This window comes from Cinclus cinclus, chromosome 4, assembly GCF_963662255.1.
Source record: "Cinclus cinclus chromosome 4, bCinCin1.1, whole genome shotgun sequence".
In the NCBI taxonomy this organism is placed as follows: domain Eukaryota; kingdom Metazoa; phylum Chordata; class Aves; order Passeriformes; family Cinclidae; genus Cinclus; species Cinclus cinclus.
In genome coordinates, this window is record NC_085049.1 from 13,938,622 (window position 1) to 13,955,068 (window position 16,447).

The window sequence follows — 16,447 nt, forward strand, 5'->3', positions numbered from 1 at the left end:
GTGGATTGACATACATGGGCTCAGTTCCACACAGGAAAGGAAAGCAAAAAGCCAGTGTCCTGGCTCAAGTACCTTTACCACTTCCCAAAACCTACAGTCACTGTTTCTCTCAATCTGGAAACACTTTTGATTTTACTTCTTCCTCTTTCCTTCCCAGTGAAAATGGATGTATTGGATTTCTGCAAGGAAATTAATTTCCTCTCAAGTGAATTTAGTTACCTTTCTGATAAAATCCTCTTAGTAGAGATAATGTAGTTTAAGTTACTTAAACCTTAACCCTCGACAACAATATTTACATGGAGTCAGAGATAAGACAGTGTAACAGCATTGCAGCACTGGAGCACAAATTTGCTTTCCCAAAGCATTTTCTCAGGATGATGCTGTCATAGCATCGAGGTATGAAAATGCAACCTCAAATCAGCTGTGCCAGGGTGTGTGGGTGGCACAGTGCACAGTGCCAGGAAGCAGAGAGATAAGGACTGGGAACATCATGAAGGGCTGAAGGTAGGTCCAGTCTGGTCTCTGACTGGGCAGAGCACGATGAGTCTCGACTGCAACACAGGTTAAGTTGAAGAAGAAAAGCTGACAAAAAGCTCCCAGTGAAGAAAAGCTGATGAGTAGGAACAAACAGAGAAATGTAGGATCATGGATCTCCAAACACATCTAGCCAAGGAATATTTGTCTGAGCTGTCAGCTCTCTTGTACAGAAACTTTATGCCCAATTCTGCCCAAGATCCCTGAATTATTTACAGGGACCCCTAGATGTCTTCAAGGGGCTTGGGAGATTTTTGTCCAAAGTTTAGTTATCCAATTCGGCAAAGATGGCCCTTTGTAGGCTTTTGAAAATGCCCAGCTCTCCTTCCCAACTGCACAGAAGAACTGGAGGAGTTAAAAACTGAGAGTTAGACATCTGCTTCAAGGCATCAGAAGTGCTAATGGACTTGACTTACCCTCAGTTCTTCTACAGATTCCTTCATGGGAATTAGTGTTTGTCCTACAAGGCTGAAATATATACACACCCCCACTTCTATGATAATTGACCACAGATAATTATATTAAAAAATCAATTGTTTTACTCTCTAGTTACTCAACAGCCTCAGTGTTTAGCATTATATAAGGCCACATTAGACAATGAAAAGTGAAGCTAAGAGATCCAACTTGAAAATCAATTTTCAATTATATATGGGAGACTAAAAGTGATATTTATTTGCTTTACATATGAGAAATGAGAGGTTCCCAGAAACTGTCAGTTGTAAATTGTAAGAGATCAAGAAAATTGCATGATAAATAACAGTAAGTCCATGTGCTGAGCGAGAAAGCATAAACTTCATTTTTTATTACAAGACATGCTGTGTAACAGTACCACAGGTCTGGTTCCCTCAAACACTGACGCAAGTAACATTACACATCAGTACCAACTTTTCTGTAGGGGGTGAAATTAAGTTTCACTATTATATTTTATTCTGATGAGTTTGTTTTACATTATGAAAAAAAAAAAATAACACTGCGTGCTCCTATAGTTTCTTTTAGATTTAAAATAATTGAGATTTTAAATGGTTTGAAGCTTTGAAACTGATAATGTTTTTATTTTTCTTTTTCTCCTATTTACATGCCTTATTCACAATGGTAACAGCTTATTAATTTTTTTTTTTCACAAATTTCTCAGTAAGTAAATACTTCAAGAAATGGGAACAAAAAAAAGATAACCAGGCATGATATATTAAAGGCAACAACAGCACTGATTTAAATTCTAACCATTCTGTGTTACAAACAGTGCAAATTATATATTTAATATATTTTATAGTTGCATCTGTATTTGAAATGTGTGGAGAAATCTTAGAATAGCTTAGTGGAGTTACTGAATTTAAGATGAGAATGCACCTTGTTGGAATATGTGAACTATATACTTAAATAGGATTCTCTTCTTAATCTTTGGTTTATTTTCCTTTTAAAATAACCATATCAAAATTCCAGAGGTTGGCTACTGTCATGATTTCCAGATTTTATCTTCTTTTGCCCAATTAAAAAAAAATAGCTTTACCATTACTTTTTAATCATTCTTCAAATATTTTCTTAAATTTAGCAACAGGAAAGAAATTAAATTCTCCTAATAAATGAAAGTTAATAAGCTCTTTTCTATCAGAGAGAAAGAAAACCTCCCATGAGTACAAAATTAAGCAGTACATAAGCATAGGACAGATAAAGTAGCACTTTAAAGGGTAGCTGGAAATTTATTTTTGATTAAAACAAAGCATTTAAAACCACAAAGGTCTTTTCCAGATCAGGAGCAGCAGACTTCTAAAAGTAACATTTTCCTGTCCTCTAAACATGCATTTTTACTATAAGAAAGGAATGAACAGGAACACAATTTTTTTAAAATATGTATTATATACTATATATATGTACATATAGTATAATTTATGGCTCCGCCTCTAAGAGCTTAATTTCAGCTACCATCTGTCATGAATTAATAATACTGGTATTTTACTCATTTTTCAGTATCTATCTTTATCTATCAGATTTTGTTCCTAAGCTAACACTTCAGACTATAAATCCTTAGGAGAACGGATGCTCAAAAATAAAACAGTGAAGTCTGATTACAAAAAATAAAAAATTATGTGAAAGTACAGCTCTTTCAAGAATCACTTCTAATTAGTCTTCTAAATCTAGGATGGTGCAGGACTTCATAAAATCAGTAGAAAATGCTATATATTGTCACCATACAAAACAGGAAGATGATAAGCTACCTAAACAATTTAAAAACACATTGGTCTTAATTCATATGTTTTTAAAGTTTCAAAACAAGTGTTTATTTAGGCAAGCAATAACACAAGTTTCCAGTGAAAATGGAGTATGGTAGAGAAGACAATATAACTTGGTAAAGAGACATTAGTCCACTCTAATCTTGTACTTTAATAACCCAGTTTAATTACATTAAGGTGCCAGAGCTGCTCTTCGTCATGTCTCCATTTAAGTATTTACTAAATTGTCGCGTGGAAACTGATTAGCTCAGCTGAAAAAAACAGGCACTATTACAAGGGGAAAAAGAAGGTCTGATAAGTAAAGAACTTGAGGTAGAAAGCTACTCATTAAGTTTCTCAAGAAACAATCTATTTCATGTACCCTTCAGTAGCCTTGGTACAAACCCAGAACTTTGCCACAATCCATGCAGGCTACAGAAAGTTGGGAAGCATCACTAATACAAAAGGAGTTAAATGATGCAGGAACAATCAAAGGGCTCTGAAGACCAGAATTATAAACAGCCAGAGGAAATGGGTATAAACTGCTCGTAAATAAATATTTATCACAGATTGTAGATTTTAACAAAAATTAAATCTGAAACAAGTAACAAAGATTTGTTCCACAGCAACAACATTCCTAAAGAAGTTGCATGAAGTATCCCAAAGGACCACTTACAACAGCTTTGGACTGGGTTATGAGAGGAATAACTGCTCCATGAGGTAGGTGGTGCTGATAGCAGCGAGTGAGACCAATTGACCAACGTGACTCCTTCCAATTTCAGGTCCCCAAGATAGCCATGCTCATGCCAGCAGCAAGCACTCGAGTGTCCCATTGAGGCTGTCAGCTTTCAGCAGCCCTGGGGCTTTCACTGGAGCCTCTCCCATGCCTGATGCTGTGCACGTGCTTCAGCACTTCTCTATCAGTGCCCTCTGGTACCAGACATCCCAAAGCGCTCTATTAGTGGTGCACTAAGCAGCAGCAGGGTGTGTCCCTAGCAGTTGTGAAGAACATCAGCTCATCAGCATGTCTCAAAACACTCACTCAGTCTGGGGCCTGTGAAGAAAGGGATTCCTCCTTTCCTATTTTAAAGCAGTAAGAGGTGATAAAAGCATTTAGATGAAAATACTTTAAAGAGATGCTTGATGCAGCAGGAGAATGCCAGTTTTCTTCCCTATGTACTAGATATTCATCGTACCAATGCTTGAGGGAAGGTATGCAATAAAATTACAGCTTTCTGGGCATCAAAATGTCTTATTAAGGCTTTGTGAAGCATGTACACTGTAACTCAGAAGCTTAGGCTCATTTGTATGAATAAATTCCCCATATGACAGTCCCAACTAGTGTTCCAAAGAACAAAGCCAGACTGAGTTGTAAACCCTTTGTCACATCAGCATATGCAATATACTCCCCATGAGAAACTCTTCTCCATGAAAAACTACCCCCATGTGTGAAAAAAAGAAGGATTCACGAGTTAGCTCAATGGGACCATAAAACAAGTACAGTAAAGAGGGCAATATGAGCCAAGCAGACTGAAGCAAACCAGGAGACAGTCTAATCCTAGTTTCGTTATTGCCTTACTACATGTGACAGTCAGGTCTCAATTTTCCCACCAGTAAAATGACAATAACGTGACTTTCTTTTCAACTTTTTTTCCTTGATTTTCTGAAGAACTTTATAATTCATAGCTCAGAAATCAAAAGCAAAGCAAAACAGTAAGATCAAGGAGCGCTGAGAAAACATAGGACAATGATCCAATAAGAATGTCACTCTGCTGCATAAGACAATATCATGAATGTCATGCCCCAATGCTACAAGAGTGGGTGTTCATGGATTGCATCCTGAGAACTAGGGCATTTGTCACTGCTGTATACTGACCTCAGGTCACTTCACTGAAAATTACTGCAAGCACTAAAAATTTACTGAATTTCCCAGAAAACACTGGAAAGAATTTAATGCAGTCTCTGTATTATTTTGTGGAAAACAACGAGTGTTCCAATTATCAGAGAATCACAGAGTATTCTGAGTTGGAAGGGACCCACAAGGATCATTGAGTTCAACTCTTAAATTAATGGCCTGTACAGGGACTGAACCCATGACCTTGACATTATTAGCACCATGCTCTAACCAGCTGCACTAATTAATGAGAAAATGATCTGATTTCAGCACACCATATTTGTATGCCAGTTGTTCTCTAAATATCCCACATTTGCTGCATTAATGCAGGCAGTATGGAAGTCCACAGCTTGGGGAACTGGACAGATTGTTCTCACATACAAATCCCAACAGGAAGGCTACCCCAAGCAGGTCTTGTAATTGAATCCCACTGAAACTGCTGTACTCTGGAATTCAGTATTTTAAAGTCATCAGCAAAGGAAGCTGATATATTTAAGTTCCTCATCTAAATTTCTCCCTGTATTAGAAAACTAACCAGGCTGTCTTTAGAGTTTTTTCATCTAGCTTTCTTTATAGCAGTTTCATCAAGGTTTAGCTAACTCCCAGAAATACTTAAGAGATCCTTAAAAGCCAAGAATGTATCCTTAATCTTTTTTACATCTGCCACAGACATACACCTGCAGTACTATTTCCCATACCTGCAACACACATACAAGAAATAAACTGACCAGAATTCTCATCTCCAATTATTTAATAATAACAGAAAATTGGATCTCTGACAGATTTAATCTGATGTAACAGGAAGGGGGTAAAAGAGAATATGATGCTTCTTTCAAAGTTATTTACAACACAGCAGGAATGCCAGTGTCAGCGTACGGCACACTCTTTTCATGGTGCTGTCAAACTGAGTAAAATGCACTGGAAGTCACAGGAAAATGAAAGTTGTGTATTTGGAAGACACATTCACAAGACTTTGGTAGCTTAAATTTGGCAGGTGGCTGTTAGAGAGAAACCTCATATTAGAACCAAATGGGCTTTAATATTGCATCTGTCCGGGACAAAGCAACATCTCCACATGCCCCAGTTCTCTTAAACTGTGATCTCCAATGTAACTTAAGTAGCAGCCAATACTTCCAGCCTCAAGGGTTTTCTGAAAAGTGCATTTTCATGTGTATGTTATAAACACATGTGAAAGCTTAAAGAAAATAGACCAGATGCTGATTTCATTTACACTGCTTTAAATCTTGAAAGGCTTCAGTGCTTCTACACTTCATTTTCCACAGTGCAACCACAGCAGACTTCTGAGCACTGTCTGTTTCTCCTAAAAGGAAACCATACACCAGGATTTTTAGAGCAAATGGCATTGCTCCTGACATGTTTATCACTTCAGACTAAAAACAAATCCTACCTTTGAAAAAGCCAATGACCAATATAAGCAAATGTTTTCAGAGAGCAGGATACTGGCCATTCTTTATAGCTAAACACATGGGTAAAATATAAAAATGACAGCGGATGTTTATGGAAACATAATTTATGGCAACGATGCAAAAGGAAATAACAGAGACACCCTCTTCCACCTAGGACTATTGTCATTCTGGATTCATACTGCTTTCTTCACGTCTTGCTCCATCTGTTGTTTTGTGTCTGTAAACACTTTTCAAAAGCTTTCACTTTGTCTACACAGGTGCTTAAATTTAGGTCTGTCAAACAACTTTATAGAGTAAATAGCTCAGAGGTAAGACCCCTCCAAGGGCTAGCAAGCACCAAGATATCACCTCTGCCCCTGGAAGCCCCTAACCTGAAGTTTCACTGGGTTTATCCCAGATTACCTCAGTCCTGATGCCCCAATTTCATAAGTTTAATTATCTCCAGTGGTTTCCAAATGACTCTTTGGCCTTCAATTATGTTTCCTGGCAAACTTTTTCTTCTGACAGGTCAAGGAAGCTTCACTCTCAGACTGTCTGAAGTTTTGCTGATAGGCAGGAAGCTAACTTCCTTTGAGCTATAGAATAAGCAACACATATTTTATTTATTTTTTTTTTTTAAGAAGGACCAATCTTGTTATTTCTGTGTTTCAAGGCTGCAACAAACTGCTCAGACTCTGTATGTATTCCTGAGGCTCAGGTCTGATGGCAAGAACCAAAGCCTTCTTTCAGTACTGGCTAAATTCCCAATGGGTTCATTCCTAATTGAGAACACGCTTATATAGACTGACAGGAAGTTTCTCAGAGCAATGAATGTAAAATTCTGCTCCTGCATCTCGAGGGTGCTATTTCACATAAATATGCATATCTATTTACATATATGTTCCCCTTCCTGCAGAGATGGGTGGGTCACACTGCAAATAGTGCTGAAATACAAGCCTATTCAAACTGTTGGCAGGCACTGGAGTTACAGAAAAAATTATGTGCAGATATTTCATAAGCGTTTACCCAGCAGATAAATATATATTTATGCATGTGCATATTTTTCCCTGTGAAATACAGATAATAGTCTACACAAGAGGGCATTCAAGGATGTCACAAGACAGCTGCACATGCCAGCAAAATAGTAGCAACTACAAAAGCGAGGATGCTCCAAGCCATGATAATTTGTGACCCAGAGCCAGTGCACACTGGGACAGATGAAAACAACTTGTTCCAAAGCTGCTATTGGGGATCTGACATGTTTATCTATTTGGCCCACATGGGGCTGTGTCTTCTAGCACTGACAGCTCCTGCAGGTTGGCAGCTTTTCAAAAGCTTGTCAGGCCTTGATAGCATTCCTATTCCTGCGGAGCCGGGCAGGTCGCACTGCGATCACACCGTGATAATCGCGCTGACATGTAACCCTGTGTGCACTGTTAGCACAGCCACAGAAAGGGGCACCACTGCTTTGCAGCTATTTACCCACTGTTTACCCAGCTGACAGCATTTTGTATTTCGTATTTATTTAGCTTAAGGAGTAAAATAGAAAAGGCTTTAAGCAAACTAACAAGAAAATTCGATGCACTAAAGTAATATTTCCAGCAGGATCCCAGAGCCTGGTGTTCCTACAGAATTTCTTCTCCAGCTTTCCTGCCTCTCATGCCATTAAACATCCTTTTATTTTACATGGCACTTCTCATGGTAATGGCGCAGAGGCCTATGGTAGAACTACTTTCTTTTGCTGACCATCTTTATTTTACCCATAGGAAGAAATCACAATTCTTCCAGTTCGCAAATAGCTTGCAGAATTCGTCAGGCATCTGAGGATCTTTCAAAAAAAGACTATGGCACTTGATAATGCCACTCCAGCAACAGGAGCTAAAGACATCTGTACAGGAAAACTTCAGAGAAAATAAATCCCTGCTACAAAAAGATGATTATCTGTTGCTAAACTTTATATATTTATTGACTATAATCACTTTAGCTTTCTGCATTTGCCTGTCATTCTGGAAGACTTGCTTATTACACTGTGGTACTCACTGTTGTTTTATAATGAGGTTTGCAAGCACTGGAAACTGGACAAATTTTTTTCATGCTGCCAGCTAAGGAAGTTTTCAACCTATTACACAATAAATTGAATAAAAACTACAATGATTTAAGAAACTGAGACTCCACCAGAACTATTGATTTATTTTATAAGGAAAAATACACCAGGAAATAAAGCTATAACTTAATATATGTAAGTCAAATTAACTAATTTAGATAAATAAATAGGCTTTTAAAAGGAAGTTATTAAATTATATATATGTGTACATTAGAGAAGGAAGCAGGATACAATACTTTGGATGCTTCTTTGAATAATATTCCAGAAATTACTTAATATAGAGATTTAGATTCTAAAATACAATCTTGCCAACTAATTATATCCACATATGAGAATAAATTGTTGGGGATTCTGACTTGGCTTTTGGACGTATCAGTAGCTCCTAACAAAACAAATATCTGAAATTGAGAGCCTTATTAAAATAAGATTAATCAACCCAGCACAGAGCATTTTAAGGTTCATGTTCAGCTTTGTTTTAAAGAAAGGAAACCCTAAACTATGCACAATCTTACATTCTAGTCTCAAAGTTGTTACACCTCTCGTCTCCTCAGCTTGCTTTTATCACTCCTTCCTCAAAGTCATTAATAAACACATCATTTATAGGCAGAAACTTAATATTCTAATAAATTTCTACTCATTTCAGTGGCTTTATGCAAGCAGATTATTTTTTCCAGACGACTCGTACTCCAGAGGAGTACAAAGGACACACTTCAGACCCTTGTAGTCCCAACATGTGTGGTTTCCTCACGCTGGGAAAGCCTGGAAGTGAGCTGCCTGGCCCTGTGCCAAGGCAAACTACGGTCAGTCTAAACACAGCACCAGCAAATGCTACTTTCTGACACTTCACTGCTACTGTAGAGTATCCTCTAGCATCCTCCTCAGCCACTGAGATTTATACTCAGTTCCTCACACAACCTCCTTCATCTCATCCCGTCCCTCCACTGACAAGATTCAACCAGCCAAACGCAGTGGAATTGAGGATAAACACTCGTGTGACATTGCCCTGTGTTACCTGAGCATTCACACATGAAGATGCATTTACAACGTTTTTAAATGCCCATGGAGGCCTTGGAAATCATCACATCAGGATGCTCTGCAACGCTTCTCACAGTCAGTTCTTCCCAGTTAAATATAATATTTGCCTCATGTGTTTTCTTCTGAAAAGTCAAATATTATCTGAATAGTTAAACTATTTGTTTCCTACTAAAAGAAGTATTTGAACCTGCAAACATATTTAGTCCAAATATGCAAGTGGTTAGGAATTTTATTCCCTTCTTCCAGGTTACCATAGATATGTAAGCATACATCCTCTATTCATCTTAGAAAATGTAAATTTTCCTTCCAATACAGTCTCTTTTCTCTGTAACACCTATACTACTGTCTCATTGCAGATTAATTCTCCTGGCTCTGTCTGGGTTCTACTCTTTTTGTAAAGCACAATATCCATAATGATCAGTGGTGACTTGGCCAAAGGGAAAATGTCACCAGCTTGGACTGAGGGGCGGCTCATGCCGGGTGCTCCAGCAAGGTCTGGGCTCATAAAGCCCCACTGAACATAATGGGAGGTGACAGCACTCAGCATCTCTCAGGAGGCAAGCAGCACCCCACAGAAACAGAAGTCTGCTTTTCACACAAACAAAACTTGTTTTCTACAGAAAGCCTACACGGAAAATCAATTTGTAGTCTGAAAATTTGCAATTATAATTAGCAGTGCTGTTATTAATGAAATATCCTGAGGGGGTGGTGGATTTTGAGTCAATTACTTGAGATGACAGAAGCAAGGTAACTGCTGGATAAAGCATCCCAAGAAGAAATTCCTTGAAATATTCAGAATCTGAGTTTTACAAAAACTGGTATGTGCAGCATTGCTGAAGTCAAGATGAGGAACAAGATATTCACCTGGCACTGTATCCCTTTTATACAGCAGCAAGTGCTGCTCTCAGACGTGGACAAAATAGTCTCTTGTTCCACCTGTTCAGCCCCTGCCTGCAATTGCATTAATTCAGGATCAGTTACCTCCTCAGAGCTGGCAGCACAACACAGTAATTTAAAACCCCCCTCTGGTGCCTAAAGAAAATACCAAACACAGCTGAGAATTCAGATTTTCTTCATATCTGTAAGGAAACCAGTTTTCATGTGTTCCTGTGCAAGCATCTGGTTTTCACTCATAGCAGTCAACTGTGCTTACAAAAGCACATGTCTGCTAGAAATACTGAAGGCTAAATTGTCATCTTATTATCTCAAGTTAACACATTGTCACTGGGCACGGGCAAGGGACTACAGCAGATCCCAGTGGAAGCTTTTCCTATCACTAGTAATTCTAGATATGAACAGAAATACTAAAATTGCCACTTACGTTTTACTATAATTTAAACCATCCAAATTGCCTCTGCTCTGTTCAGTACTACAGTAAAGCAATCCCAGTGAAGCCAGGAAGCAGTGAAAATGCTGTCTTCAGTTATTTCCTTCCAAATGCTTTTAAATAAAGAGGGTAACCATGACCAGAGGAGTTGAGAAGTGAACACTTTGAGCTACATTTTTCCTGTTTGTGGATATTTTGAAGTTATGTTCATGCACTGCAGGGCTCTTCCACATAGCTGATCTCTTGCAGGTCATCAGTCACACAGGAAATCATATAGCATGAGAAATTCAATTGATTAAAGATAATATGTATAACTATGGAAGGTGAGATTATCAAATCTTGGAAAATTGCATTGCACAACGAGTCTGCAATTACCCAGTGAAGCAAGAAATAAATAAAAACACAAAACCAACTAAACAAACAAGAATTTAACAAAATTTAACTTAGGAGATAGACTCCATGGAAAATGCACTGACCTTTTTTACACTTTTGTTTACATCAACCAAGTTGAGCAGGAAGATGTGGTCCTTTGCCCCAACAAGCAGCCGGCCCCTCTCCTCATCTAGCAGCAGGGTTCTAAAATCAAGCCCCTCTGTTGAGCCCAGGAATGGGATGCAGCTGTTTGAAAGCAGCAAGTCTGTGGGAAAACAAAGAAAATCTTTATAATCCAAATGTTTATATATGACTCATCAGTGCCTTTTATAAATATATGCAACCAGCATGGAGTATACCAGTGAGATAAGTACAATCTTGAAGCATGTCTTTCCAGAGTTGTAATACAGTTCCTGTTACCTCTGGGGTTCTCTGGGGTTTTTTTACTTCCAAATTGGGTAATATTTACTTTCACAAAATATTTTTCTATGCAAAGTATTCTTAATAAATTATCTGTATGGCATAAAAGAATCGGAAATTCAACATAAATTAGAAACCATGGAAGATCTTTGCAAAATGTGTGCTATATCTTCATTCTAAGAAAACTAATTACATTTATATTATCCTACTAATAGATACACATGCTCAAGGATCAATACCTCACCATATTTGGTGATCCAAATATAAAGAAGCAAAGAAAGTTCAATGCCAGCCAAGAATAATTAGGAGCTGGAAATACTGAGTAGGGACATTTAAAGATCATCCAGTTCAACTCGTTCAGTATGAGGAGGAACACCATTCACTAGATCAGCTTGGTCAAAACCCCACCTAACATGGCCTTGAAGACTTCCAGGGATGGGGCATCCACATCTTCCCTGAGCAATCTGTGCCAGTTTCTCACCACTCTCATAATAGAAAATGTATTTCATATATCCAGTTTCTATCTACTGTCTTCCAGTTTAAAACTACTGCCCCTTGTCCTGCCACTAAATGTTTTGGCAAAAAGTCCTTGCTCATCTCTTTTTACAAACTCCCTTTATACACTGAAAAGCTGCAATAAGGTCTCCTCAGAGCCTTCTTTTCTCCTGACAGAGCAACCCCAAACCTCTCAGCCTGGCCTCCTATGGAAGGTGTTACAGCCTTCTAACCATCAGGACTCTTCTCAAAATTCATTTCAAGGTCCACGTCCTTCTTGAACTGGGTGTGCCAGAACTGGATGTAGGACTGCAGGTGGGGTGTCACCAGAGCAGATTTCAGGGGAAAAATCCCCACCCTCTACCTGCTGAACACACTTCTTCTGGTACAGCTGGTTGTGAGCACACATTGCTGGCTCATATCTGTTTTCTCCTTCACCAGTATCCCCAAGCCTGTGTCTGCGGGCTGCACTCAACCTATTCATCACACAATCTATTCATCATCCAGTCTATGTTGATATCAAGTACTGCCCTGACCCAGCTGTAGGACCTTGCCTACAGCCTTGTTTGAACTCCACATGGTTTACACAGGCCTCCTTCTCCAGCCAATCAAGGGATCTTCAAAGATAATTTATTCCAATTCAATGAGGATGGTATAGTAAGGGGAACATCCAGTAGCAACACCTCTAAGATCCCTATCAAAATCAAAAAATTGACACTAAATTTTTACTGTGAATTAACAATAGCTTCAAATCTCTTTTAAAAGGTAATTAAGAAAAAAATGACACTCTGTGAAACTAATGAAAGAATCTGTAATGCTCCTGTAGTGGTTTTGGTTTGCCAATTTTAGGTTTCCTGGCCAGTGCACCCATTTAATGTACTCTCCTCAGGGATAGGAGTCTCTCTTGCCATGCCATGGAGACTTCTCCATTAGAAACAGTTCTCTCGTGGCTTCTGGGTCACTGCAAAGCAGCTGTCCGAGAGACAGAAATCTATCCCAATGTGAAAGTCCCTCCCCTTGCTTACAGCTTTCCCCACAACGGTTTTCAAGGACTCCTTCTTTAGCTAATAGGGTACACTTGTAAGGGTGAGCTGTTCAGAAACAAGGGTTCTCTTCATCTACCTCTGAGATCATCTTCATCTCTGGGAACAGACGTCTTCTTTCCTGGGGGCAAAGGGTCCTCATCACTCTTATCGCTCTCTGTTCAAACCTCCCATGGAGTCATGACTATTTCAACATCTACTTGATTCAGCATGGATGTCTTTGCCCATGTCTACAACGTGAATGCTCCATCCCTCCATGCTTTTCAATGAGTTACAACGATATTTCAGTGTATAACAGTCTATCATCATGGCCTACAAAAGAATTTCAGTCCAAGACTGAGGCATCTTCTCATTCTCCTCCCATCTAGGACTTGACTTCTTCTTTACTGACCATCATGTCTCAGGTTGTTCTCTCTAGGTATCTTCATTCTTTCGTTTTTCTCACTCGAGAGAGGATTTATGTTTGCAGGTTTCATCTGTGCACTAAAAGAGTTAGTATCTCACCCGGGCCTGCGGATGGTCATGCTATCTCTGCCAGGCAATGGACGGAGCTGTTTATGGTGGTGGCATTTTTGGCAGCCATGCTGGGGGAGGAAACCCGGCCCGGCCAGCACAGCAGCAGAGGCAGGGCCGGCCCAGCCTGCCAGTCCTGTGGCCCATGGCAGAGCAGGACTGGCCCAGCCCAGAGCTGCTCCCTGGGCCCTGCAGACCCCGACTTGGCCTGGGCGGATGGCGGGGCAGTGCTCAGTGTCGGCAAGAAGTCAGCAGCCATGGCCTGGCCCAGCCTCACCTGGGCCTGTGGCTTCCCTTCCCCTGCCCGGCTATCCGGGGGGGAACTTCTCTCTTCAACTGCCGCAAACAAGAGAGACCTTCCCAGGGTTTGTTCGTTCTGAAATGTGATTCACAGAGACATCTCTAGCTTTCTTAAGTGGCTTATCAGAGTGTCAATATTCAAAACTAGCAGCTGATTGGTTCTGTTGGGTCTGAAGGAAGCTGTCAGCAGTCCTCACAGAGAACCACTTCTGTAACTGATGGATTTTCTCTTTAAATAAAACCAAGTTATGTTAAACCACGGCAGCTGCAAGAAAGCTAAAGGGCTGTAAAATAAAAATTCTGTAACATTCTGCCTAATGCATAGTCTGTGGACGTAATTCTGGATGAGGATACAAACAACATATAGAAAAGAGCACAAGGATAGTTAAGTCTTGTTAGGTAGTCATTACTTGGGGAAAAGAAAATAAACATGCAAATCAGTTCTTCCACAAGCAAATTCTCCAAGCTAAACTATTTGGAAATGATCAGAGAGAAAGGTAAATCCTGTATTTAACTGAACATAAAATTAAGGGTATTTCAATTTCCCTGGCACTGGATGGACAACATAGCATTCCTGCTATAAAAGCCAGACTTACTGCTGTAGTTATTTGCACATCCTGATCATGATGAACATCAGGGCCAGTGTTTTGAAGAAACAGTCCTGAATGAAATAAAGGGAAAAAAAACCCACCCAAACATTTTTCTCCAAGGTCTCTCACAAATTATGGCAAGAAAAGATTAAGTTCTGATGCTGGCTAATAAACAGCAGTCTGGGAAGAAAAATATTTTATCATTATTAACCTGAATAACTGGAATATAGTTATGACAATTATTTTTTGGCTTAGTCACTTCTACTTAAGTTTGCGTGTGTTTGTCTGGCTTGGTGCAGGGTGTTGTTAAGGTACAATCTGAAAACAAACTGTTGTGCATTGCCAGTCCTATTCCCCTAGGGGAGATTTATTTGGCAAGATGTTGGAAAAAAAAATCCTGCTCCACATTGAAAAATTATACTCAATGCTGGGCACTACACTGCTATACACCAGCACTGTCCTTTCTCACAAGTTTTCTGTGAAGACAAAGATGTCAGTGTTTGTTTTCTAAATTAGTAACACTTTAAAAGATCTGTTTATTAATTGCCAGCAAGATTACTTAGGAGCAGCTTATGGTTAACATGGTATAAAAATCTCAGTTCCTACTTGCAGGACATGAGTAACTAATGTACAGAACATGAGGGAAAAATCCCTCCCCATCTGCAGCCATAGGAATTTGATCTAAGGAAGGATAAATGATATGCTTATGCAAATACTCTAAAGCACTTTCCCTGCTTAGAGACATGAAAAGCACGGGCCTTTGCAAGAGTGTCAGCTGCAAGAAAATGTGGATTTGATTCTCCACATACATGAGGGATGATGACTGAGACTGCTCTCTACTTCCCAGTTCCTTCTTATTTGAAAGGAATTATCTCTGAAGGGACCATTTCAAATGGACATTTGTCATCTGTTGTTTAACAGTTCTAGATTTGCTCAGTTAAAAAAACACCAAACCACTTAGAACAGCTACAGTAGTGAAGAAAAATGCTGCCTCATGACTGAAATGGCCAAGTCGGACTGAGCCCTGTCCAATGCCTTGTACAATAATTTATTTCACTACATCATAAGGAAAACATCTGTAGAATATTCCAGATTGAAATGACAACACTGCACACTCCTTACTGATGCAGGTGACAACACAAGCTGTAAAGTAGTGAAGAATCATGTTTGGTCAGTCATTTACTATTGAAAACAGCTTGGAAATAAGACTGAGCATGACCATTGATAACACTGTAAGTCCAACATGACCCAATAAAATTTCACAAGTAAACATTAACAGAGGATTGATTAAATTGCAGCCAAATTAATCATTGTTCTCACACCATAAAACAACACAATCCAATCTTATGCACTGAAATTTCCCATCACAGTAACACATATTTACTATCACCAAGAATATTACACTGGAAAAATTTACTGTGAAAAGTACATTTCCCAATGATTTTCAAGCTTAGAGAAAGCTGTTGATTTGAATTACTGCATCTCTGTAGCCTGGCTAACACAGAACCAGCATTCTCACAAGGCACAGTAACAAAGTTAGTTACAGGGATGGTCTTTCATGAGTACATGTTCCACACTCAGTTTTATAGTCTCTATTTGCTGTTTTCCTCAAAATTAAATAGTTTTTTTCCAGCATGGTGATTAAATAACCATCCAGCTTACTCCCCTTCTGGGTTAATATTTCACTGTTGAGTGGTAGAAGCTGGAATAGTGTCTGGGTTTTATTCATTTAGCACAGGATCCAGTGGACTTGGCTTACAACAGCATGATCACGGCTTACTTAAAAATCTCCAGCAGCAGAGCCACAGCAAAAAGCCTTCAAAAGTAAAAATGTCATTCTGTTCTGATACGTATTTGCATTTATAAGATGTATTTAGACTTTTTAGCATCAAGTCACATGTGATGACCACGCTACCATTCCTCAGCTCCAGCACAGTGTAAGAACACAGCAATATTGAACCAACTTGGTTGAGACTTCAGAATACCCTTTGCAACTAGCTACAGACTTTTTTTAATGACAAGCCATACCTTAATTAGCGGAAAGGGAACATCTCAACCTCTTCCAAAACCGTTATACTTAATGATACCTTTGAAGGACTCTGAAATTAAGACTGTATAATTTTCATATACAGCAAAGAACAAAGGCTGCATCACTTTTCTTTAGGTAGGAGCAAGTCCTTTCTCATGCTGGAGAATACACATGAAGA

The 16,447-nt window shown here is 39.1% G+C and overlaps 1 protein-coding gene across 6 annotated transcripts in view; it reads right to left on the reverse strand.

Annotated features, from left to right (window-relative positions):
* The window catches only part of SEMA3D (semaphorin 3D), a 131,930-nt gene that overhangs the window by 63,521 nt on the left and 51,962 nt on the right, over positions 1-16,447 (reverse strand). For all 6 annotated transcript variants that reach the window (XM_062491663.1, XM_062491668.1, XM_062491664.1 and 3 more), the window contains one exon: positions 10,984-11,144. In XM_062491663.1, the coding sequence (XP_062347647.1) occupies positions 10,984-11,144 (161 nt within the window). The remainder of the gene's footprint in view (positions 1-10,983; positions 11,145-16,447) is intronic.